At 35.2% G+C, this 25,083-nt stretch overlaps 2 protein-coding genes across 3 annotated transcripts; one reads left to right on the top strand and one right to left on the bottom strand.

Moving 5' to 3' along the window:
• Positions 1–1,444: 1,444 nt before the first annotated feature.
• Positions 1,445–23,233, top strand: LOC135847145 (UDP-glucosyltransferase 2-like). Of its 2 annotated transcripts, none has more exons than XM_065366576.1 (5): positions 1,445–1,783; positions 16,304–17,137; positions 17,209–17,428; positions 17,526–17,745; positions 22,942–23,233. In XM_065366576.1, exons 1-5 carry the CDS (start codon positions 1,754–1,756, stop codon positions 23,222–23,224), a joined length of 1,587 nt encoding a protein of 528 aa, XP_065222648.1. In that variant the 5' UTR covers positions 1,445–1,753; the 3' UTR covers positions 23,225–23,233. The 2 variants fall into 2 exon arrangements, with proteins under 2 accessions (XP_065222648.1, XP_065222649.1); XM_065366577.1 differs by lacking the exon at positions 1,445–1,783 and adding an exon at positions 2,723–2,743.
• LOC135847676 (uncharacterized) lies at positions 9,320–12,392 on the bottom strand. Its single transcript, XM_065367332.1, has 7 exons — positions 12,170–12,392; positions 11,773–12,056; positions 11,586–11,654; positions 11,148–11,276; positions 10,928–11,065; positions 10,353–10,595; positions 9,320–10,210 (listed from the first exon to the last, which is right to left on the bottom strand). The coding sequence occupies exons 1-7, from the start codon at positions 12,312–12,314 to the stop codon at positions 9,611–9,613; spliced, it is 1,608 nt and encodes a 535-aa protein (XP_065223404.1). The 5' UTR covers positions 12,315–12,392; the 3' UTR covers positions 9,320–9,610.
• Positions 23,234–25,083: the final 1,850 nt, after the last annotated feature.

Genomic DNA, 25,083 nt, shown 5'->3' on the forward strand with positions numbered 1-25,083 from the left:
TTTATGGTGGATATTATTAGTATGTACTTACAAAGGGTGCTGAATCCGACTGTGGGGGTTGAAACGTTCGCGAACGATTCTCTTGACCCTAAATCTGAGGTCAAAAAATAGAGCAACTACAGTAAAAGTTGAAAAAAAAATTTTTTTTTGATTTTCTTGAAAGGTATGTTCTGGGGAGTTGAAATACAGATTTTTGCAACAATTGGCCCACATTTGGAGGATTTGTGCCATATTTTAGAATTTGAGTAAAGCTTGAGCTGGAAAAATCAACTCTTTTCACATTGAACAAATTTGTTACAAAACGTGATAAATTTAATAATAATAACTTATTTTTCATTAATAATTCATACTCAGGTAGTTTTTGCAACATTTTTGGTGAAAAATTCAAAAAAATCGAAAAAATCGATTTTGGGATATTTCGATTATTGGACTTGGCAACCTTGAATGCGATGATTTTGAAAAAAAAAATATCGGGTTATGTTGGCGCTCATTGGAGCCAAAAGTGGTGCAAGTTTCATGGACCTACAAATTTTAGATCGCCTGATACATAGACTCAAAACTTCAAATGCCCTTCCTGTAAAATTTATGTTTTGGACACTAGGTTGGTTTTCTCGTGACAGATCACAGATTAGTTTTTCACTTTATCTTATTACATCATTGAGGTAAAAAATTGGGAACTTTGGTTTCTGTAGTGTACACTGTACAGTGTACACCCCTTGCATGTGCTTATGCGTACTTCACTCAATTTTTGTGGTCAAAGTTACCATTTACAATAAGCATTATTCATGCAGCGATTGGGGGGGGGGGAGTATTCTCATCTGGTTAATCGAGAGTGAAAATTGAAACGTAAAAAGTAAATCCATCATACTCTTATTGTAATCATAAATTTGAATTTGAATTTGAACATAAGTAGGTACCTAGTAAGTACCTACCTGTCTAAAATTATTAGGAAAAACGAATATTAGATAGGTATCTTATCCCTTCATTCATAAGAAATTCAACAACTTCTTTACAAGTAATAAACTCGCAAACGCTCGTGCAATTTAAATACCTACCTATGCACATAATTATCTAGGTACTTATTCATTTTCACTTGATATTTCAAAAATGATTTAGAAATTCTGATATCCTTATCCATGCCCCTTCATCCTACCCCTTCGAGTGAACTTAGTAGGCAACACTTCATTCACATTAAATAGGAAAATCTAATCGTGCGCCTGACCATTTCTATCCTCTCATCTAGTCTCCTTATGTTTCTCAAAATACAGGTACGAACGAAACGATTCAATCGACGTATCTATCTAATAATAGTTTTATTCGACCACGTGGGTTTCAATTAGGTACCTATGTTTTAAATTCAAGGTTCCTCGCGGTCGGTGCTTAGAGACACGTTATCTGAGCAATTATTGACAATGAAACACAAACACTCGTAGGTACCTAGGTACACTTCTAGATTCGAATTCTAGTCTATAGTGTACTTACCTGTCCACCCTATGAATTGAAAAAACGAATGCTCATTGTACATATAATTTTGGTAGACGTTAATATTCGTGATTTAATTCACTCATTGTTCGTTGAGAAAATTACTGATAAGAAAAACGCTGGGACGACGTAATAATTCATTATTTTTTTTTATCATTTGGCGGCAAGACGTACCACATTTTTATCACAGTTTTTCTCGGAGTATGCTCGTAATAATTGTGCGAGCAAGTAGTGAGTTGAATTGTGCTATGAACTTGTGTCTTTATATTGAATGATGGAATTTCATCGATCTCATCTCGGGGTAAGTTGATATTACCTGTAAATAATTTTAATTAACTACAAGTCACCGAAAAATACATTCGTTGTAATAAGCTAATTGCAAGTACAGTATAATTAATTTTTATTTAAAACCATAAACACTCGTTTAAAAGTTCTAAATCTTTCATTGGTGACAAATGAAACAACCATTGCCTATCTAACTTGATGCCTGCCTGTTTCATATGGTAGGGTATGACATTACATTATTTTTCATTCCACAGTGTGCTATAATGATGACATCATCTGCTCGCGAATTCCACTAAATTCTTCATGTTTACCTGTAACCGCTTCTTTTTCTATTTTTCGATATGGGAAATGAAATGAAAGCGTGCGGAAAGCGGAAACATTTCATTTTTTTAAAACGCCAACAGTCATTTTACGTAGGTAGGTACAGAAGTAAAAAAAAAATCTTCTATGTTTTGTTAGCATAGGTACTCGGTATGATGTGATGTCTCGTGAGAGTAACTCGAGAATATACCATAGCAATTGTAAAGCTTTTTATAATATGAAATACAAATTTTATTGCGAATTTTGTCACTTATGAAATGCCAACTGGTGAATTACTCTCTCCCTCTCTTTCCCTGTTTTGCTGAGGGGGAGGGGGGAGCTGGGTCGAAATCGAGTAAGTTTTGGTGTTAATCGTCGTGTAAAGTTGAATTATCTGAAAAATGTTCAGTATGGAGAATTTTCTAGAGATTGATTTTTTTCACCGGTTGTGATATCACGTTGATGTTATTTTTCGCGTTTTCAATGTTTGATTTATAGGAATTTTAGCGATGTTTCTTATCTTGCATTTACTGGGAGATAAAATTAGTGAAACATTTTTTTTACTTGAAAAAATTTTTTTTTACATTTGCGAAAAGAGAGACGATAAAGTTGACGATTTATTCGTTGGTGTTCGTCGGTGTTCTCGAAGTGATGTTCGAATGATTTATCTATGCAAGTGGGTACCTATAACTACCTAATACCTATCTATCTATTTATCTGATCTCTTTTTTAAATTTTTGTAATTTTTGATTCTTCAAAATAATTTTAGTGCATTCCATATAAAATTATGACAAAAAATTATCATTTTTGGGAGATGGCAAATTGAAAATTAAAAGTTTAATATCCTTTTATCTCACTATATGAGAAGTAATTTCGAAAAACTTGGGAAGCATCGAATATCTGAGTTACAATTTAGGATGCTTTTCAATTTATTGTGATTTTCCCCTCCATTCATTCTATTTCAAAATTCATTCATATTTATGACAAAAAATTCTACCAAATAAGAGACTTTTCAATTTAAAAACGGTGATAGCCAGCAGCCTTTTCCTCTACACCGCCATAAAAAAACATTTAAAATTGAAACATCTTCAGTGCTGTTTCATTTGAAATTTCAGTTTCTTTGCTACGTAAAATAAAATTTGAAATACCTACCTATTAAAAAAAAATTTAATTCTCATCATCATTTTCAAGTGTACCTAGTTTTTAGTTCACAAGTTTTTAAATCACATCTGAAAAAATCGCAATTATGTTGGAAATTATTTATTTAAGTATTTATTTTGTTGTAATTTTACAACAACAAAAAATTCAAACGTTTCAAATTTTCTATCAAGTATTTCTCGTTTTTAAAATTTTAAACATTTTCCCATTTTAATACCTTTCTTTTGTTCTATTTTTTAGGCATATGAGCTCAAATTTTCCCAAACTTGACTGCTCTGAAAATTAAGAAAAAAAAATATTGAGGAAAAGTTGATGAAATGCCTTTTAAAAAGGAGTGATCAGATCTGATAAGTCGTGATTACATTAGATCTGATCAGACCTGATCATTCAGATCTTCTCTAAACCTGATCTAACCTGATGAGATCAAATTACAATGAATTGTCGCCAGGATGTGCTCATCAGAATCAATGAAGAGTGATGAGATCTGATCTGATCGACTAACTTTGATCAGATCTGATAAAATCTAATTAGATTTAGATACAAACATTCCCTGGATTCAATGTTGATAGGACTCGGATGATTGTGATCACATCAGAACATTCAGAACATCAGAACAGTGGTGGCCTTTGATAGAAAATTATTGAAAAATCAACGGAAAAGTGGATCTGATCAGGTTTGACTAAATCAAAAATTCTGATCTATCCAAATTCAGGTCAGGTCAAATTGGATCTAGAAAATTTCCACATCTGATCTGATGAGATATAATAATAACTCATCAGATCTGATCATTTCAAATTTCTTTTCGTTGGGAGAAATCTGATAGATCTATAGTGACATTTGGTAGGTAAAATCCAATTGGATCTAGGGAATAATGTTCGGATCCGATCTAATCAGGTCTCGTTGAACAAGTCTTATGAGATTTTATCACAACTCATCAGATCTGATCACTTTTAGCTTATCACCTTCAGATAAGACGAAGGGAAATTTATTGGATCTGATCGCATCTACTCACTTACAATCAGACCCAGTGGCGTAGCCAAGGGGGGCGAAGGGGGCCATGGCCCCTTCTTGAGAGCGAAAATTTGAAAGAAAACATGCAAAAATGGACGTTTTTTCGTTGTTTGGACCCATTTTTTTCAAAAACTTTCGCTCTCGCTTCGCTCGAGCAATAATTTTGCCTTCATTTTCATGAAATCACCACACATTACAATAGATTCCCAGAAAATTACCCCTCATTTCGATTTTTCATGCCGAAAAATCTGGTTTTGCCCCCTCCTTGAGAAAATCCTGGCTACGCCACTGATCAGACCAAACTGAATTCAGGGAATTTTCCGGATCTGATCAAAATAGATTTGATTCAACCGATCTGATCAGATATAATCAGAATTTATCAGATAAGATCATTTTCGTTTTAGTGGTTCAGATGAACGCATCCTAAGTTTCATTTATTGCAGCTTACAGACTTATAGGTATTTGATCACATTGAAATGGATTATGGGAATGACCGGATACGATCTAATCAGATATGGTAAAACTGGTCTGATCAGATCTAATTGCAACTTATCACATCACATCATTTTCACATTTTTGGCTCAGAACTTCAGATAGCGCATCTCTTTGGAAATTTATTGAATCTGATCACATCTTGTCAGATCAAATTGAATCCAGGAAATGCTCGGATCTGATCTGATTTACTCAGATTGTCAGATTTGATTCAATTGGTCTAAATAGGTCTGATCAGATTTAATCAATCAAATATAAACTGCTGTGATCATTTTTTCCTTTGTTTATATAAATTGATCTGTTCAGATAAGCGCTTCTTTAAATCAGATCTGCTCAAATTGTACCTACATATTTCTAATGGCGTGATCTGATAACTGATCAGATCCAATCTCATCCGCCTTGATGAAATATGATCAAAGCCCCTAAGACATTCTATGGACTCTATCTCGCTTGACCCAATCTAACCAGAGATCAAAGTTTTAATCGAATTTGATCTGCTCAGACTTGATCAGATCCTGTAAGAAAGACATGATTACATCAGATCCGAGCAGAACAGATGTGATCTGATCAGACCAGGTAGGTTCTGATCAGACCATGTCGGTTCTGACCAGACCATGTCGGTTCTGACCAGACCATGTCGGTTCTGACCAGACCATGTCGGTTCTGACCAGACCATGTCGGTTCTGACCAGACCTTGTCGGTTCTGACCAGACCATGTCGGTTCTGATCAGACCAGATCGGTTCTGATCTTCTTTTTTTTTTCAAACACCTCGGACGCACTAGGCGCCGAGGGTTTGTATTTATTTAAAAGAAAAAACAATCTTAATTTTAGGGTTACTAATATTAGCTATTCTATAATACAAACTATACCTTCACCCCAAAATTAAGATAAGGGATGGGAGGGGGGAATGGGGGAGAGAGTGAGACGGATCGTCCACCCTGACCCAAACCCCTAGGCGGTTGCCTAAGGCTCGATCTCTGCCAAGTTCCAGGAGTTGTTACTCATGCGTACCTGTCTGACAGCATACTGGGCCCCTGACCCATCTCTGGGGGAAGTTTAAAGGGGGAGTGATTTCGCCTAGGGGTGGTTCCAACAAGTTGGGGCCCCTAGTTTAGAGACTGAGAGTACATTGGGATATTTGTGGGGCGGTCAGCACACTTGCTACTGGCTTCTCACCGACCGCCCACGTTAGAGATTGTTATGTTTTTCTATGCTAATCTAAGGCTACTAAATACAATTTTAGATATCTTGATCCAGGACTGTCTTCAAAATCGCGACTTCTGGATGTTTGGATAACTTCTTTTTGTTTTTGGGTATTATTATTTTGGGGATTAATAAAAAAGAAAGATATTATAAAAAGAAAAAGTATAAAAAATGAAAAAGAACAATATTTACAGTTATTTTAGGGGGAAATATTTTTTGCACGACGAAAAAGGGCGTCATCACGACAAGCATTTTTTCGTTCATAAAAGATGAATGAACGACGAAAAATGATGAAGTTCCACGCCAGGTCACGCCCGACAATAAAGTATTTATGAACGACTACGATTTAATAACGAGATAAGCAGTATTCACGACAAAATAATTTCATACACGACAGAACATTATCAGTTCAATTACAATTACATTTTGTACAAATTTTGACAAATAATCAACTGAGGGTTTCTTTCAAAAAAATTTGAGTGAAATTGTAACTCAGTAGAAGAGAATCAAATTGGCCTAAGCGAAGCGAGGGCCAAAGCTTAGGGAAAAGATGAGAATTTTGAGGATAGATTGGCGAGTTTGTCGGCAAATGAACGATAATTAAATACATGATTGTAAAAAATTTGAATTTTTGAAAACTGAAACTAAAATATTGTTGGAATTTTTGTATTTTTCTAATTTTCTTGAATTTTTCACAATTTCCTAAGTTTTTCTTACTTTCGCGGAACTGGAGGGGGACAAACTGTCTCCCCTTAGCCCCCTTTTGCTTCGTCCCTGAGGTCAAAAGAGGAAGAGGAGTCGCCCATCAAAGTCCACAAAACATTACTTCTACATATAAACAGCAATTTTTTACATAGGTACCTACCTACTTCGTTTTTTTGTATCATTTTAATGTTTTTTAAACGTTTATTTCTGTCGGTGAAATGCCTGTTTTTGATAGAAAAATTTTGTCGTGCATTGCTTTATATAGCAGTTGAAAGTAATAAAATGTTGTGAATTCTTTAATTCGTCGTTTGATACATTATTTTGTCGTTGGAGTACTTTTTATGTCGTGGTAAGCTCTTTATTGTCGGGAATTTCCAATTTGGTCGTGGTAATGATTTTTCTGGCGTGAAAGTGCCTATGCTTGTCGTGCTGACGCCCTTTTTTGTCGTGGTATTAAATCACACCCTTATTTTAGTTATTTACATTAAGTATTTTTTAGTTTGACAGGCCATATCTAGACAGACTAAATTACACCTGAAACCCTAGTTACAAACATTTACATAAATAAATATAAGGTGGAGGGTATCTGTTTATAATTTGTCGGCACCAACCACCACTTACAAACTAAATATAGGAAAGGTATTTATTTACATCTTAAATCTAAAGTCTATTATTGGGAATCAGGTCGTCCCTTGGTACTGGCTACACTATCTTTGCAATTGGGTGCAGACTCGTACTATAATTGGGGAGCTCTTAAAGAACTCAATGATTGAGTGTCTAACCAGTCCCCAATCCAGTTGATCCAGTCCGGAGCCCAACCTGGGTATAGCCAGCTTCTTAATTTCCAGTTCTGCACATTTTACAACTAGATTTTTCAAAGTAATTAAAAAATCTTTCTTTGTTGGTTTTTGATTATACACTTCTTTTGTTACCATGTAGAGTATGTAATTCTCAATTTTTTTACCATTTAGTTTGGCTTGCTTTTTGATCTCTACTATCTCCCACACCAATGCCCCTGCCCCTCAGAACGTCTCTTGAACCAAATTTGCGAGTAATCTGCTTAGCGACGCCTGCGGACATCTCGAAATCTGCACTGACACAGTGCTGATCAGACCAGGGGCGGATGGGGCACTTGAAAGTTACCGGGATTTGGCGCCAGTGCCGATGTGACGCTAGTTTTTTGGGGTCGATGATTGGAGGGGGGGGGGTGACAAAGGAATAAAATCATGTGTACTTTTTTTTGAATTTTTTTACCTTGAATATTTCAGCCAATGTGGTCATTTTGAAGGAGGGTATAAAAATTAGGAATTCGTCAACTTTTGAGGGGGGGGGGGGGAAATGCAAAAAGTTGGTGATTTTTTTTAAAATGGAACAATTTGACGAAGTTGAAATTAGTGTATGTATTGGATTTGTTTACTGAATTAAATTAAAATTTGTGTGCTGAATTTAGTCAACCTAAGTATGTATTCGTAAAAGGATAAACAAAATATTGAAAAATATTAGAGTTTTATAACTAAAAAATGATGTACTTGCACCTACACCAAATTGAGCCAAATACCTAAGTTGAATAAAAGAGGCATAAAATGGTGAACATTTTGCCCGAGCGGAGCGAGGGCGAAAATTTTGGAAAATACAAACTTAGAAGGTGTAAAAAGATGTTATTTTTGTTGCTGAACGTGCAAATTCTGGAGCATGACAAACAAATTTACCCGAGTGAAGCGAGGGCGAAAGCATTTGAAAAGTTTCATTTTGAGATGCTTAAAAACGAGTTTTTTTAAATGCAAGGAGTTCATTTTTTGGTTTTTAAATTTTAGAATTAGAATGATGTTTTTTTTAGGAAGTTACATAATTTTAAAAAAAAAGAGAAGAAACTCGAGCGAGGGCGAAAGCTCTTGCAAATTTGTATTTCGAGGAGAGGCATAAAACGATGTTTTTTGATGTGAGGATGAAAATTTATTTTTCGACTTTACAACTTGGATTTTTTTTTTTTTTAAATTTTCATCTATGATTTTGAAAAAGAAAATAAAACAAGCCCGAGCGAAGCGAGGGCGAAAGCTTTTGAAAATTTGTGTTTCAAGAAGTAAAAAATAATGTTTTTCTTTCATATCAGAGCTACACTTTCGGCGCTGCTGCGGCGCCGAATTCGAGCCAAAATTAGCGTAAAAATTAGCGCCGAAATCCAATTTTTACCGGGATTTTTCCCGGTTCCCCCTGTTGCCCATCCGCCCCTGGATCAGACCATGTCGGTTCTGATCAGACCATATCGGTTCTGATCAGGGATCTGTATACAGACATTTCTCGGATCCAATTGGACCTGTCCAAATCCAATGAGGTCAGATATTTGATTGGATTACATCCGTTCAGATCTGATCAGATCCGATCATTTTCTCCAATAGTGTTTGTAATAATACAAAAATTCTATTCGAAATTAAAAATAAAATTCAAATGAGAGCTGAGTTATTAAAAATGATACAAAAATCTTAAATAGGGCAAAAATTGAATCATCTGTAATTAATTGAAATCAGCTAAATCAACGCTAAATAGCAAAAATATTACAAACACCTCATAAAATTTAGAGCTTGTATGAAAATATCAGATCAGAAAATCAGTAAAACTAACATAAAAATTATTTTAAACTAAAAAATGAAACTACACAATATTATAACTACTTATGGTATAAAATCATCAAAATTGCGTTTAAAACAATACCTACATAAAAATTTCTAGAAAATTAGCTAAATTTGCATTAAGATTACTGAAAATAAAATAATAATTCACTCAATGCTTTGAAAAATGAAAAAAATATTGAGAAAACTTTGAAAAATTGACAGAATACATACCTATTACCTACCTGAAATAGGTACCATAATAAAAATAATTGTTGAAAATTGCAATAGAAAATAGTAAATTTGTATATCCAAATTCAAGAATATACCTAGATCACGTCTCTCATAATTAAAAAAAATCCCCATCTCAAATTGTACTCTGAGCTGGAGGATTCGAGAAAATATTTTCATACTCCTTCGCAACATTCTCAGTTTCATCTTCAAACTCGATTTTCGCCGGAAACAAGGGTATCTTATTTTTATCAACTGGAAACTCGTCCAACCTGAGAACTCCACTGTAAGCTAAAAGTGTTCCACCATATTCGCCCAATTTCTCGAGAGTTTTTTGTGTCACTGGACAAGCGTAAGTCAGTCCAGTTTCAACATTATCGTTCTTTATTCTACTCCAACCTGCTACTTCGTCTTTCTCTAAGCAAATTCTATCCTCCACTGGTACAGAAACACGTTCATTATGGATGATAATAAGCACTCTGTATGTTTTATGCTTCAGGCGGTATTCGACCATTCGATACATTAGTTCAGGAATTGGGATATTTTCCGTGAGCTCGATGCCTATTTTTTTTTCTTCGGGTTTTTCACCAGGTTGCCCAGAATTAATGGTGTCTTCAGTTGATTCTTTGCTTATTGTTAGCTTTATTTCTTTGGATTTCGCTAAAAGGGTCATTTTTTTCTGCAACTCTGATTCTCCTTGTATGCCGAAAATTATGGTTATGGCTGAATACCAATGCTGAAAATATTTCAAGTACCTACTTAGATATTTTGGTCTCAGTTTTTATATAAATTCAAAGCATGCTTAAGGATATCAAAAATGTTCATAGGATTATGATTTGGAGTTTAGGGTCTGATAATAAACAAGATTAATTCCTTACCCTCAATACTGCGAATAAATACCGATCAACTTCTTTCAAATGGTTATTTGCAACACTTCCCCAAATAAATGCCAGATTTAAATGCGTGCAAGTGGCAAGTTTTGAAGCATACGTGTGTACATAAATCATAGGCATTATTTGTGTGGGTTCCAAACAGTCGTGATTCTCAACGCAGGTTGATTCAGGATGATCTTTTGTAAACGTGGGAGGGGATGATTGCTTCCTGATGTTTTCTATTTGTCTCTATAGAAAGGGAAAAAAAGTGCTGGTTTAACATTTTTACCAAGAGCAAGAGATACTTCTTGTGAGAGTGATTCAGTCATCAATTTCACTCATCATTCCGATGTTAAATGGGAACCCATAGGGTAGCTCTCACAAGAAAGATTTTAGGGTCTTTTTGAGGTTTAAAAATTCTCCAAAGTAATCTAGAAAATAAGGGTTTCCAATCCCCATGCGAAAATGGTAAGTCCACAAAATCAATGCCTGAACTGGATGTAATCAGCTGGGCACGAGCTAAGACTAGTTTTTGTAGCTAGGTACTTTGGAATTACTTATTCGAATAATTTTCAACTTACTTTGATCATTTCATCTTCTATGGTGTAATGTTCGCACTTTTCTATTGTAGTGTGCTTATTAATTACGTCAGGTGCGAACTTGATATGCCTGTGATGCTTGGAAAATCGAATTGATAATACAGCTGCCCAATAAAATACCTGAAAAACACAAATAACCAGACATAAATTATGCATGGCAAACCATATCATCGATTTTGAGCTAAATATTGATTTCAATTACCAGCGTTCGAAGTGGTTCATCACTGAGGGTGTCAACGCGAAGTGTCGTGATTCTCCCAGTACTTTGAGCATATTTTTTCACTAAAACGTTGTCATAAGGCTCCTCATTGTAAACTCGATTGTGAATGATCTATGTGGGTTGACATGCATTAAAATTAAAAATATACCCAGCTGGTCTGATTTGATATCTTTAAAAAAGATGACTAAATCTGAAAAGTCTTGATCAGATCTGAAATTTCATCCGATCTCATAATTCAGACTAAATTGGATCCAGCGAATGGCCTTATTGGTCTGATTTCATCAGATTGATCAAACCGATCCAAACAGATCTGCTCAAAATTGAGCTTTGAGCCAGTCTGGTCAGCTCCAATCACGATTTACTCATCAAAACCGTCCTCTCACTGAGTCCTAATAAATAAATTTGTACGCGTTTAGTTACCTTTCTGAAATTATTGAAGGGAAAAAATTCACTGCCACGTAATTTAGTCTTCCCTGTGTCGAGATAAAGCTGTTAAATAAAAGTGTTTTAATCACCAAAGAAAATTTCTCAAGTACATAGATATAGGTACCTACTTATTATAGGTATAATAGGATTTCATCTACGTTATAATAAGTACTCATTTTACCTCATAACCAATCTCATAAGAATGTGTTTCAATATCGTAGGCCATTCCTGGTTTAAACGGTTGGTAACAAATATCTATTTCCATGTTTACCTCCAATACTGCGTTTTTGTAACTATTTCGAAAAAATAGGCTTTTTTGAGTTATGGAAACGAGATTATTGATTGATGTTTCTGTATGGGAATGTACAAAAGCCGGGCAAGCGATTAGACAAGACAAACATCGAGTTTTCTGGTCTCCTTTCACCATTTCAACAAGTTGCTGGGTTTCTTGACTAAAAATTAAAGCTGTAAAAGCAAATAATATAGGTAGGTAGGTACCTACTTATTAATATTTGTTATAAAGATGCGTCGATGAACACGTTCATTTATTCATAACGTAGCTGCCTAAATAGACTTACCAGCGCTTTTTTGGTTTTCTGAGTTCTCCTGATTTTCATCAGGTATATTTTCAACCAAGTTTTCCTGATTTTCTTTCTGACTTTCGACTGCGTTATTGGAATGCAAAAGTATAAAGCATAAGACAAAAAAACTGAAAATTTTCATTTTACAGCAGCGTTGATCGACTCATACAATTGCTCACTGAATTATCCAAGCTGTGAAGGCTGAATGAAAAATACGAATTTTGAAGTAGGTATTATGGAATTGTGTTATAGGCTTAGGTATGTTTCGATGACGTACTTGGGTGAAAAAACAATTGTGTAAATAATACCGAGGTCTTAGAGACGTGCGATATTCGAACTTGAAGTACATATTTACAAAGTATAGAACAGACATACCTACCTACTTAACATGTACTTATGTCATCCATCCGTCAGGATAGCAGAATGCTGTAAAAATTACTGTCTCGCCTCATTCTAATCTTTTTGTGCCTAATCGTAAAATTGGCGAAATTTTTTCTTTCAAAATGTGCCACAACTGTAGGTAAAATTCAGATTACTTATATGAAAAAATGTGGACTAATTGGAATTTTTTTAAATGGAGGAGTAGTTATGTTCTCATTGGGTTTGTCATCGTAGATATAGAACTTTTGAAATTGTAAGAAACCTTTTTGATTTTCTTGTAAAGAGGATTCTAAAAATAAATCTAATTTTCTAATGAAAATTAGAGAATTTGTTCATCCTCTCTCCCCCTCACTCCATTTCTAAAAAAAATCTTCGGGTAGGGCTGCTGAGATGGAAGGCTCTCATCAATGTAGCCACAAATCAATGAAAATTATATTATGTAGAAGATATATGTATGTAGTATCGAAAGAGCTGTTTGTAATACTAAGTTAGAGCACTTCCCTTTCCCCCATCATTACAGAACAATCGTTTAGCTTATTGAAGTGGTCTGGCTGTGTGACCTTTCAAGGTCATTGACCCGTCCATCCAGCTTTTCAAGGTTGTCTGTCATTCCGTCTGACCTATTAAGGTCATGAACCCATCTGACTTATCAAAGTCCTTGACCTGTCTGATCTATCAAGGTCATTGACCCGTCTGATCTATTAAAGTCCTTGACCCGACCGATCTGATTAAGGTCATTGGCCCACCTGGCATATTAAGGTCATTGACCCAGGTGATCCAACATTACAGGTCATTGACCTATCTATCCAGCTTTCCAAGTCTAGCTGCCTGTCTGGCCTGTTAAGGTCATTGACCCATCATCATGCCTATCCAAGATTGTATGTCTGTCTATTTGGTTGGCTGGCTGGCTGTCTTCTCAAGGTCATTGACCCGTCTGTCCTACTTCTCAAGGTCGTGTTTCCCCATCAGTGTGAGGTGTATCACAGCCATTGACCCGTCCATCTGACTTCCCAAAGTCGCCTGTCTGCTTGTCTGCTTGATCTTTTGAGGTCATTGACCCGTCAATCATTCTGTCTGGCTGCTGGAGGTCATTGATCCGTCTGTCTGGTCTGACCTACTTTTCCAGGCAATTGTGTGTCTGGTCTCTCAAGGTCATTGACCTGTGTAACTGAACTTCGACGGTCACTGACTTACCAGTAGTCAAGCTTTCCAAGGGAGTCTGTCTACCTGTCTAGTTTCTTAAGGTTATTGACCCATCTTTCTGGGGTCTTAAGGTCACTGACCTACATGTCCGCTCGAGGTTGTCTGCATTGCTGTCTGGTTTTCCAAGGTTGTCTGTCTGCCTTTGTAGCATTTCAAGGTTGTTAGCCTATCTGCTTGGCTCTCCAAGGTAGTGTGTCTGACTTCTCAAGGCCATTGACCTGCGTGTTTAAATGTTCAAGGTCACTAACTTCCCTGACCAGCTTTTCAAAGTTGTCTGTCATTCCGTCTGATCTATTAAGATCATGAACCCATCTGACCTATCAAGGGCATTGACTCATCTGACCTATTAAGGTCATTGACCCACCGGATCTATCAAGGTCATTGACCTGGTCGATCTAATAAGGCTATTGGCCCACCTAACATATTAAGGACATTGACCCGTGTGATCCAACTTTGAAGGTCATTGAACTATCTATCCAGTTTTCCAAAGTTATCTGCCTGTCTGGCCTTTTAAGGTCATTGACCCATCATCTTGTCTATCCAAAGTTGTATGTCTGTCTATCTGACTGTCTGTCTGTCTGTCTGGCTCTTCAGGGTTATTGACCCGTCTTTCCTACTTCTCATGGTCGTTTTCTTCTGACTTCCCAAAGTCGCCTGTCTGTCTGTCTGTCTGTCTGTCTGTCTGATCTATTAAGGTCATTAACCAGTCAATCATTTTGTTTGGCTTCTGGAGGTCATTGATCCGTCTGTCTGGTCTCTTGAAATCACTGACCTACGTTTCCAAGCACTTGTGTGTCTGGTCTCTCAAGGCCACTGACCTGTGCTGTGCTACTGAACTTCGAAGATCACTGACTTGCCAGTCCAGCTTTCCAAGGTTGTCTGTCTACCAGTCTAGTTTCTTAAGGTTATTGACCCATATTTCTGAGGTCTCAAGGTCACTGACCTACCTGTCTGCTCGAGGTTGTCTGCATGTCTGTCTGTCTTTCTAAGGTCGCGTGTCTGCCTTTGTAGCATCTCAAGGTTTTTAGCAGCTATCTGCTTGGCTCTCCTAGGTAGCGTGTCCGACTTCTCAAGGCCATTGATCCGTGTGTTTGGACTTTCAAGGTCACTGACTTCCCCGCCCATCTTTTCAAGGCCACTCGTCTTTCTGTCTGATTCTCTAAGGTCATTGAACCCGTAAGTTTGTGCTTGTGAAGGTCATTGACCTACTTGCTTCTCTTCTCACGGCCTTCTGTCGGGCTCTCGAGGTTGTCTGTGTGCATTTGTAACATCTCATGGGCATTGACTCATCTGCTTGGCTTTCCAAGGTCACATGAATGATCTCTTAGGGTCGTTGACCCATGTTTTTGGATTTTCAAGGTCAATGACCTCCCTATCCAGTTTCTTAAGGCCACATGTCTTGCTATCTGGTCTCTTAAAGTCATTATGACCCTTCTGTTCGGCCTCTCAAGGTCGTCTGCCCGCTTGTCTGGCAATTTTCACAGCTCCCAAATAAAAGTTGAAATTTTGCAATCAAAAATCAATTTTTAATTTTGCAATTTAAAGGTCATGCAAACTCTGAAAATACCAAGACCGGCAGAAATAAGTGCAAGACCACAGGAAAATTCGCATACTACATCATTGTTGAAATTATTTAAAAACCTGAATAAAGAATTAAAATAGGAGAACTTGAGAAATTTTACAGAAGTAGTACCTATAGGTATGAAAAAGAATAAAAAGGAGTACGTTCGAGTGATATAAAAATACCTCCCCCTCCCCACAATTGCAAAAAGTTGAGCAAAATGTAGGGAAATTTGCAGATGACTTCAAAACACTTATAAAGTAGGTATTGAAATCAAATCAATTTAGAATAAAAAATCAAACGAAAATGATGATTTTAAAGTGCTCAAATTCTCCAACAGTGGAAATGTTATAAAAGAGTATAGGGAGCGAAAAGAGACAATATTCAAGAAAACAATATTAGTACAATTTTTCCCAACATTTCTCAACCCAATGAAAAAATTCTAAAAGTTTTTCGTCATTTTCAAACCATCGAGTCAACTCGAATTTTTGATTTGAAAAAAAAGTTCTAGTTAAAAAAAATATTGTCATTCTCCAGATATAGCTACAACAAATATTTAAAAAACTTCGGCGGATGAATCTGAGAAAAATATGATCAATTATGGAACGACTATTGAATAATTCATCAGAGCCAGCAAAAAAAAAACAGGCTTCCCTAAGCCAGCAGGTATATTGATTGACACCGAGGAATACTCATTCCACTGCAGATTAAATTGGTTCAGGTATACTAGAAGATGCTTCTCTTTAGACATTTTTTATTTTTCACTCGAGTCGAAGCAAAACACTCCGGCTGGTTCATTAAATAAAGCACGTTATTTATTAACCGTCTCGCGAAACAGAAAGGCTAAAAACAAGAAACACAAACACTCGAGCTTATAGCTACCTTAGCTATTTGAGAAATTAAAAATTAACCAAAAAAAAAAAGTTTCTCTTTCAAGCTACTGTCACGTCACGAGTATTAAGGTCTGGTATTTTTAAATGTTTCAGATGGACACCTACACACTTTCGTTGGTCTGTTTATCATACCTGGTGCTTTACAGTAGTAGCTCTTGCGAAGGTGCTCGTATCTTGGGCGTATTCCCAATTGGAGGCATTAGTCATTATGCTCCAGCCGAAGCTGTTCTAAAAGCATTAGCAGCTCGAGGACACGACGTAACCGTAATCTCCTCGTACCCTCAGAAAACACCTTTGAAGAATTTCCACGATATCGATGTAAGCAAAGTAAAACGCAACGCTGTCAATTCATTGAGTTTCGACTTGGTCAGAACAGCGTTGCAAAGTGCGTCGAATAATTTCTATTACGTGGCCGAGGTTAGCAGGACTTACTGCGAAGTGGCCTTTTCGATGCCTGAAGTACAAGCTTTATTAGATGAAAAATTCGATCTCGTGATGACGGAAATTTTCGGAGCAGATTGTAATGTTGGATTTGCCTGGAAGTATAAAGCTCCTTTGGTCTCGTTGATCAGCAGTCGACCTCTACCTTGGACTTACTCTAGAGTCGGTAGTCCTCAGAATCCTTCTTATATGCGTCAAGTACACATCGACTACTCGCTACCGATGACATTCTGGCAACGATTAGAAAATACCTATTATTATTTGTATTTTTCCGTGTTTTACGATCTGCATCATAATGGACCGTTGACTGATAAAATGTCCAAGGAGTTTTTCGGTCCGAGAGTACCCTCTGTTAGAGATATCGTGCAAAATACATCTTTAGTGTTGGTCAATTCGCATCACAGTGTCGAATCAGCTTACCCGTTGACTCCTAATTTTATTGAAATAGGAGGTATACATATTAAAAAAGCGAAACCTTTGCCATCGGTGAGAACTAATGGTACTTAATTTTAAATTTGTGAATGGGTAGGTAGTTATTTAGTTGAATAAAATTGCAGGATATTCAAAAATTTATGGACGAAGCTAAGCAAGGCGTGATTTACTTTACTCTGGGATCATTGGTTAGAACGTCTACGTTACCGAAACAAGTGATAGAAGCTTTTCGAGACGCATTTGCCGAATTACCAGTCAAAGTTTTGTGGAAATTTGAACTCGAGTTGGAGAATATACCGCCGAATGTTTATATTAGTAAATGGTTCCCACAATCGGATATATTGGGTAAGTTACGAGTATCCTAACGAAGCTCATATCACATCCATTCGATCAAATGTTTTTCCAATTCGATTAATGCATCGATGTTTGCTTCTTTTCAAAGCTCATCCCAATTTGAAGGCTTATATTACCCATGGAGGACAACTAGGTACTTTGGAGGCAGTTTATAATGCAGTTCCTTTAGTAGGAATACCAATGTTCCACGATCAACATGGAAATATCCAGAGTTTAGTCGAGAAAGGAGCAGCAGTGAAACTTGGATTGAATAATCTAGTTAAAGATAAAATATTAACTGCGTTGAAAGCTGTGCTGTTTGATAAAAGGTCAGTACTGCATGTGTAAAGATGACCCCTCATACCGTCTGTCAATTTTTAAAAAGTGCAGAGGACTGGCACCGTTTTTTTTTTTTTTTTTTAATTAATGTTGGATTTGGACTGGTTTGAATTTTCAAATTTTGGTCAAATTTGAGATTTTTTGAAGCAAATTGCTGAAGAAGTTAGGAATTACAATTTGTTTCGAAAATTAATATGTACCATTGTATCTGCAAACAAATTGTTTCCAACTTCGTCCTAAAAATTGGCCATTTTGAGGCGGGCGCCCGGACGGTGTGGAACCCTCCACTCCCCCTCCACGCTCGATGAAGTTTTGATTCGAATTGAGATGAAAAAATTTTCAATTTTGACTCAATTCAAGACCACAAAAGCTTTCTTCTCAAAAAAATGCATTTTGTAGATTTTGACTTTCCCAATTTTCAAATAGAAAATCGAGGTGATAGTACATCATAATTGATTGTAGGTGTCTCTGGATTTGCATCTGGCGTCAGACATTGTGAAAATCTGACATTCTGTCACAGAAAATAAATGAGTCGTGCTGGAAATCCCCCCCAATCCGCCGCCAAAACTTCAAGTCGATTTATAACCCTTTTTTTCAAAAAAATGCCTCATGACCACTTTTTATTTTTTCGATTTTTTAACAATTCGAAATAGTCGAAAGTTGATGGAATTCTGTAGCGAATCGAGATGTTTGAATCTGATTTTGGTGTCCATTTTTGGTGCTGGTTATAAAAATATACGATTTTCTCAACAATGCTTAAGGTAGGCTCAATTTTGATTTTTTTTTTCAAGTTTGATGGCAACTTTGAATCAGTCAAAAATAGCGAAGAAAGCCAGAAAGTTCCATATTTTTTAAAAAGTGAGATATTTTGCACGAAAGTGTAGGATTTTGCGCCTGCAAACTGTAGAAAAAGGCAACTTCAATAACTTGTTTTTTTATATTTTTATAAAAAGCCCTCTCGTAATCTCAACAACTAAAACACTTCGCTCAAAAGTGAAAACTGATTTATTTGTATTTTCGAGTTCAACAAACGATAAAAAGAACTCATAAAAGACCATTTTTACACATTAGGCTATACGAAATTTTTTAAAGGGAAAAAATTATTGTAGAAAATTGATGATCCAGATCTCTAGAAAGTAATTTATTCGGTGCTCATAGGAATTTGAGATGAAAAATAATCACGTTTTCAATCAATCATCGACTTTGAATCAGTCAACAAGACCTTAAAATATCATTAACATTATAAAAAACATATTTTCAAGAAAGTTTTCGTAAAGATGTATTTTGCGCCCACAAATTATAAAAAGGCTACTTCAATGGATCAAAATAGCGAAAAAATCAAGTTTTTTGAAAAAACAGTGGAAAAAGACTCATTGTTTTGGATCAAAATATCCAAAAAGTGTTGCTTTTTTAATGCCAAAAAAATCTGTGTTTTTGTCAAAATCGCCAAAAAAATTACTTTTTTCGCCGAAATTGCCGCAAAAGATCCTACATTTTGTAAAAACTGTTGAAAGGACCAATGTTTTGTCAAAAATGCCAAATAGCCTGCTTTTTAAATCAAAATTCTCAAAAGTGTTGTCTTTTTTGTCTAAATTGCAGTTTTTTTTTTGATCAAAAATTCCATTTTCATAAAGTTTTGCTTTTTGATCGTTTATATTTGTCAAAATGACCAAAATATCACATTTTATTCTCCAAAATTTCTAAAAAATCTACTTTTATGTAAAAAGCACCGAGTTTTTGTCAAAATCATGAAGCATATTTTTTTTTGCTTCAAATTGCAAAAAACAACTTTTTTCAATCAGAATCAAATTTTTTTTGTTCAAAAACATACTTTAAAAATCGTACTTTTTTCGAAAAAATTGCAAAAAATTCTACTTTTTGTATGTATTTTTTAAAGATAGGGAAATCTTTTTTTTAGACCAAAATTTCCTTTTGTTACCACAAATTCTACTTCCTTTTTGTCAAAATATGTAGAACCAGGAAAAATTGCCAGCCAAAAAAGTTTTTTTTTTTTAAATTAAAATTGTTTAAAGTTTACATATTTTTTTGCATAAATTACATAAAACCAGTTTTGATCTAAATTTTCTGAAAATTTCACTTCTTTGTCGAAAAAAATGTGCTCTTTTGTCAAAATTAGCAAAAAGACTTATACTTTCTCAACCAAAATTGCCGAAAGTTCTACTTTTTTTATAAAAACTTCGAGAAAAGAACAATTTTTTGCAAAAACTACCAAAAAGCCTCTTTTTTTAAATAAAAGATGTGAAAAAAGTTCTTTTTTGGCTTAAATTGAAGATAAAACTCTTTTTCTTCAAATCTAGATTTCCAGAAAGGAAGTCATGCTTTTTTGTCAAAATTGCAAAAAATTGGACTTTTTTTTGTAAATAATGTCAAAAAACTTTTGTTTTGTGCTTAAATTGCAGAAAAAACTTGTTTTTGGATCAAAATAACCAGAAAAAAATCTATTTTTTTGATGTCAAAATTTCCAAAAAAAAACGGTTTTTTCAAAAAAAAAATTAAAGTTGTCAAAATTTTACATATTTTTTTTGCCTAAATTTACAGAAAATCCCTTATTTAATCTGAAGTTCCAAGTTTTAAGTATTGCTTCATTGTTGCCAAAAATCTGACTTTTTTTTACGGAAATTGTAAAAAAGTTCTACTTTTTTGTAAAAACTGTAAAAAATGATCAATTTTATATAAAAAATGTCAAAAAGCCTCTTTTTTCATGTAAAATATTGAAAGTATTGTTTTTTTCGGCTCAAATCGATAATAAAACCTTTTTTTCTTAAATTGTAAATCTTGCTTTTTTGTTGTAAAAACTCTGCTTTTTTGTCAAAATTACCAAATAATCTTATTTTTTTGTAAAAAGTACGAAAAATTCTACTTTTTGTAAAAAATGTCAGAAGGGTCCTGTTTTGTAGAAATTTTCAAAAAGTGTATTTTCTGAGAATTTAAATGGCAGTTATAAGTCAATTTTTTTCCAAAATCCCAAAAAGACTTGTCCTTTTCTTTTCATAATTTGGCTAAAAGTCTTACATTTTGTTCGCCAATATTGCAAAAAAAAATCCTGCTTGCTGCTCTATCATCACACAGAAAAAACTAATTTTCAGTCAAATTTGTTTGAAATTTTTGATCTGTCACCAAAATCGCAAAATATAATTTTTAACAGAAGCCACGTGTTTCGGAAAAATTTATCCGGGGGAGTGGTTGTTCGGGGAAAATTTCATAAAGTCTAAAAATAGCCCTTGAAAGAGCTTTTTTGAATTTCCTAAATTTTTAAAAATTCGCCAAAAATTTAAAAGTAAACTCAGGGATTTGAAATTTTGGTCTTCGATGTTTTACTGACAAGGGAACCTCTTAAGGAGTCACACTCCAATTTCAACGGGACTGCGATTTTTGGAAAGAGCATAGTCTAAAACCCCCAAAACCAAATTTTTAGCTACCCAAGTTCATTTTTTGATTTTTAGCGAATTTTTGAAAATTCAAAATTGACTGTTTTTGGCGATTTATGTTTTTTTTTTTTAAGTACATACTTGATCAATAAAAATGGTCAAAATAAGTCCTACAACTAATATTAACTATCCAAATCTAGATTTCACCATTTCCAGCCATTCTGGAGCCTCCAGCGTGATTTTTCAATTTCTCCAGAATTTTGAATATGCTCCAGAAGGCGTGAATATGAAGTTGGACAGCTAAAAATCGAATTGTATATTACACTCGACCTGTTTAACGAGTTTGTCCACATTTGAGCCGATTTTAAGAGTGACACCTCAAAGTGGTTTTTTGACCAGCTTTTTTCAAAATTAAAAAATCCAAAAAATCAAAAGTTTCCCGTTTGTGTGGAAATTTTTGAAATTCGCGTGAATCGCTGAATTTTGTCCAAAACTAACCACCCAAATTCAAATTTCACAATTTCCAGCCATTCTGGAGCCTCCAGCGCGATTTTTCAATTTCTCCAGAATTTTGAATTTGCTCCAGAAGGCGTGAATATGAAGTTGAGCAGCTAAAAATCGAATTGTATATTAAACTCGACACGTTTAACGAGTTTTTCCACGTTTGTGCCGATTTGGAGAGTGACACATCAAGAGTGGTTTTTTGAGGTGTCACTCTCGCTCCAAAACGGCTGGAAATGGTAGAATTTGCGCTTGGGGGGGGGAGGTTAGTTCTTGAAGAAATACAGCGATTCGCACAAATTTCAAAAATTTTCTCACAAACTGTTATCTTTTGATTTTTTGGATTTCTTAATTTTGAAAAAAGCTGGTCAAAAAACCACTCTCGAGGTGTCACTCTTAAAATCGGCTGAAATGTGGATAAACTCGTTAAACAGGTCGAGTGTAATGTACAACTCGATTTTTACCTGTCCAACTTCATATTCACGCCTTCTGGAGCAAATTCAAAATTCTGGAGAAATTGGAAAATCGGGCTGGAGGCTCCAGAATGGCTGGAAATGGTGAAATTTGGACTTGGGTAATTAATATTACTTTTGGGACTTGTTTTGACCATTTTTACTGATCAAGTATGTACTTTTTATAAAAAAAAACACAAATCGCCAAAAACAGTCAATTTTTAATTTTCAAAAATTGGCCAAAAATCGAAAAATGAACTTGGGCAGCTGAAAATTTGGTTTTGGGGGTTTTAGACTATGCTCTTTCCAAAAATCGTGGTCCCATTCAAATCGGAGTGTGACACCTCAAGAGGTTCCCTTGTGAGATAGTTTTATTGCGGTCTAAATGGGCTGAAATTTTAGGTAGGGGACGATTCAAGATCGCTGATCACGAATATGAAATCAGTTTCAAGCCAACTGATGCAGTTCTCGAGATAATAATATGGGGCTTTTTAGCAAAATCAAAAAACGAGTAATTAGAGTTGCCTATCTTGTAGCATTCGCAAGCGTAAAATTCATTTTTATGCAAAATTTCTCGCTTTTTATGTACCTGCGTAGTAAATTATCAGAATTTCTTTCTGTCATTCTGTGTCATTTTTGACTAATTTGAGGTCGCTGATCACAAATACGATGTTAATCTTGACCTATCATACAATCTTATTGGAGCCACTTTTTCAAAAAAAATCGTGCCATTTTTAATAGAAAAAAATAAAATTAAGTTACTATTCACAAAATTATAATTACCTACAATATTAGACTAATCGAATTTTACTTACCTCTATTCATGTATTTTTATTTTTCACAGCTACGCCGAAAACATGAAAAAACTATCCCAAAAGTTCAAAGACAGACCCTTATCAGCAGCAGATACAGCCGTATATTGGATAGAATACGTTCTTCGTCATGAAGGAGCCCATCACTTGAGATCAGCAGCAACAGATATGCCTTGGTACCAGTATTTCTTAATCGACGTGATATCTTTCATAGCTATAATTTTCATTTGTTTCATTTTCATCATTCGTTATATAATCAAATTCATTGTAAACCTCATTTTGAGAAACATTTCATCTAAAAATAAATCCGATTGAGTTGGCGTTGATTTGCATACCAAAAATCAGCATCGTCAAAATAAAACAAAATAATTATATTCCAAGTTATTCATCATCATCATTAAAGAGAGTGAGAGTTCCAGTCGTCAAAACATCAAGAAGAAAAATACCAAAAGAACTCGAATTCCACACAGCAAAATTATCCCTTCAGAGAGCTTTCAGCAGCGGAAAAGATGAAGAACGAAACAGTAGTAAAAAAAAAAAAAAAAGGAACCTCTTTTCTCAAATAATATAAACAGATTGCGTTAATTTTGTATACTATGTAAAAGTATAATACTACTATACGGTGTGTGCTTATACTATATAACGCGATAGATGATGTAAATAAACGAGTGATTTAAATGCTAATTAAAATGAGTCGACGAGAGCATATTACTCGTAGAGGTGCAGAAAAGGAAATTGAATTTTTGCCTAGCTATGAACACCACCAAACACCACCATCGTATAGGGGTGGGAGGGGGGATGATGGCAACGCCGCCAACGGTGGCAGGAAATGAAAAAGACAAAGAGTCCGCTTTAATAGCGAAATAGCAGAGGAAAAAGTTTGTTCGTAAAATAAGCGCTAGAACGTGGCTTCAGTACTTCGTTTGCATATTCCGCCGAGACGTAGCTCGTATTACTCTCGATGAAAGTTTGTAAAAGTGGAATCCGAGCGAAAATTTTTACTACTTTTTAACAATGAAACGATTGCTGGTGCGTGATTAACATGCGTAAAATGTCGACCTTTTTTCCTCTCTCTCATCCTGCTCCTTCATCCTTCATCGTCGTCGTGATGCAGATACATATTTATTTTTGATGTATATCTCGAGCGAGATGTGTGCGATGCGGATAGGGATAACACGTGTTTGAATTTATATTTACCTAACGTAACCCTATGGTCCTTTTCAAAGTCGATTTATGACGGTATTTTATACCTATGTATGGGGAAGCGAAGAGAAGCTGTGAGATGATGTTACGATGGTTGGGTTTGGTTGATGCAAGTTGAATTAAAGACTTTCTTTGAACTTCCTATGACGATGAAGAAGCTTTCGTTTTCGTATCAGATGCTGAAATTAATCTAATTTAGGGGTTTTGTAGCCGGTTTGATCTAATGAGACGGGCGTTTATATTTCGAAATTTTATCCTATGGTGAATGGTTTATTTGCTTATTTATTCGAGTAAGTAGTGTTGAAGGGTGGAATGATATCTTCGTTTAAGGTGCCAATCATTCATGGTTTTGATTTACGAAATAGGTACCAATATATTTTTTTCTTAATAATCGGATATTTAGAATCAAATTGGTCAAAAATGGCCCAGAACGCGAGGAATTTCGATAATTTTACGAAAAAGTATTTAAAAAGCGAGAAATTCAGCGTTAAAATTGAATTTCGCGCCTACGAACTGTACAAGATAGGCAACTTGAATTACCTACTCGTTTTTTGATTTTTCTAAAAAAACCCATATCTGAAGATGAACTACACAACTTGGCTTGAAACTGATTTCAAATTTGTATTCAGAGACCTCGAATTATCAACCGCATCAAATTCCAACCCATTTGGACCACAAAAAGCCCCTCCTAAAAAAAAAGGTCAATTTTTACCCCTTTTATTCAGAATACAAAAATGGTTGAAAATTGATGATTTGGGTGTCTAAGGTGATGTACTATTTGGACCTCACGAGCTCGAATATTTTGTACGTTTACAATCAGAAGCATTTTTTTGATGAGAAAATATCATTTTACTGCTTGTTCATGGTAACAAAACAAAAATTTGAGGCATTTTTGGCAAAAAAATGATTTTTTTCTTGCGTATTAATTGAAAGCAGTAAGTAGGATTTTTCTGCAATTTTGGCGTACAAAA

Source organism: Planococcus citri, chromosome 5 (genome assembly GCF_950023065.1).
Source record: "Planococcus citri chromosome 5, ihPlaCitr1.1, whole genome shotgun sequence".
NCBI lineage: Eukaryota > Metazoa > Arthropoda > Insecta > Hemiptera > Pseudococcidae > Planococcus > Planococcus citri.

Excerpts from the sequence above, each read along its gene's own strand:
- LOC135847676 (XM_065367332.1), bottom strand. The coding sequence starts at position 12,314 with ATGAAAATTTTCAGTTTTTTTGTCTTATGCTTTATACTTTTGCATTCC. Across the intron at positions 12,057-12,169 it reads AGAAAACCAAAAAAGCGCTG|CTTTAATTTTTAGTCAAGAA; the intron begins GTAAGTCTATTT and ends TTGCTTTTACAG. Across the intron at positions 11,066-11,147 it reads ATGAACCACTTCGAACGCTG|GTATTTTATTGGGCAGCTGT; the intron begins GTAATTGAAATC and ends TGTGTTTTTCAG.
- LOC135847145 (XM_065366576.1), top strand. The coding sequence starts at position 1,754 with ATGATGGAATTTCATCGATCTCATCTCGGG. Across the intron at positions 1,784-16,303 it reads TTCATCGATCTCATCTCGGG|ATGGACACCTACACACTTTC; the intron begins GTAAGTTGATAT and ends TAAATGTTTCAG. Across the intron at positions 17,746-22,941 it reads GCTGTGCTGTTTGATAAAAG|CTACGCCGAAAACATGAAAA; the intron begins GTCAGTACTGCA and ends TATTTTTCACAG.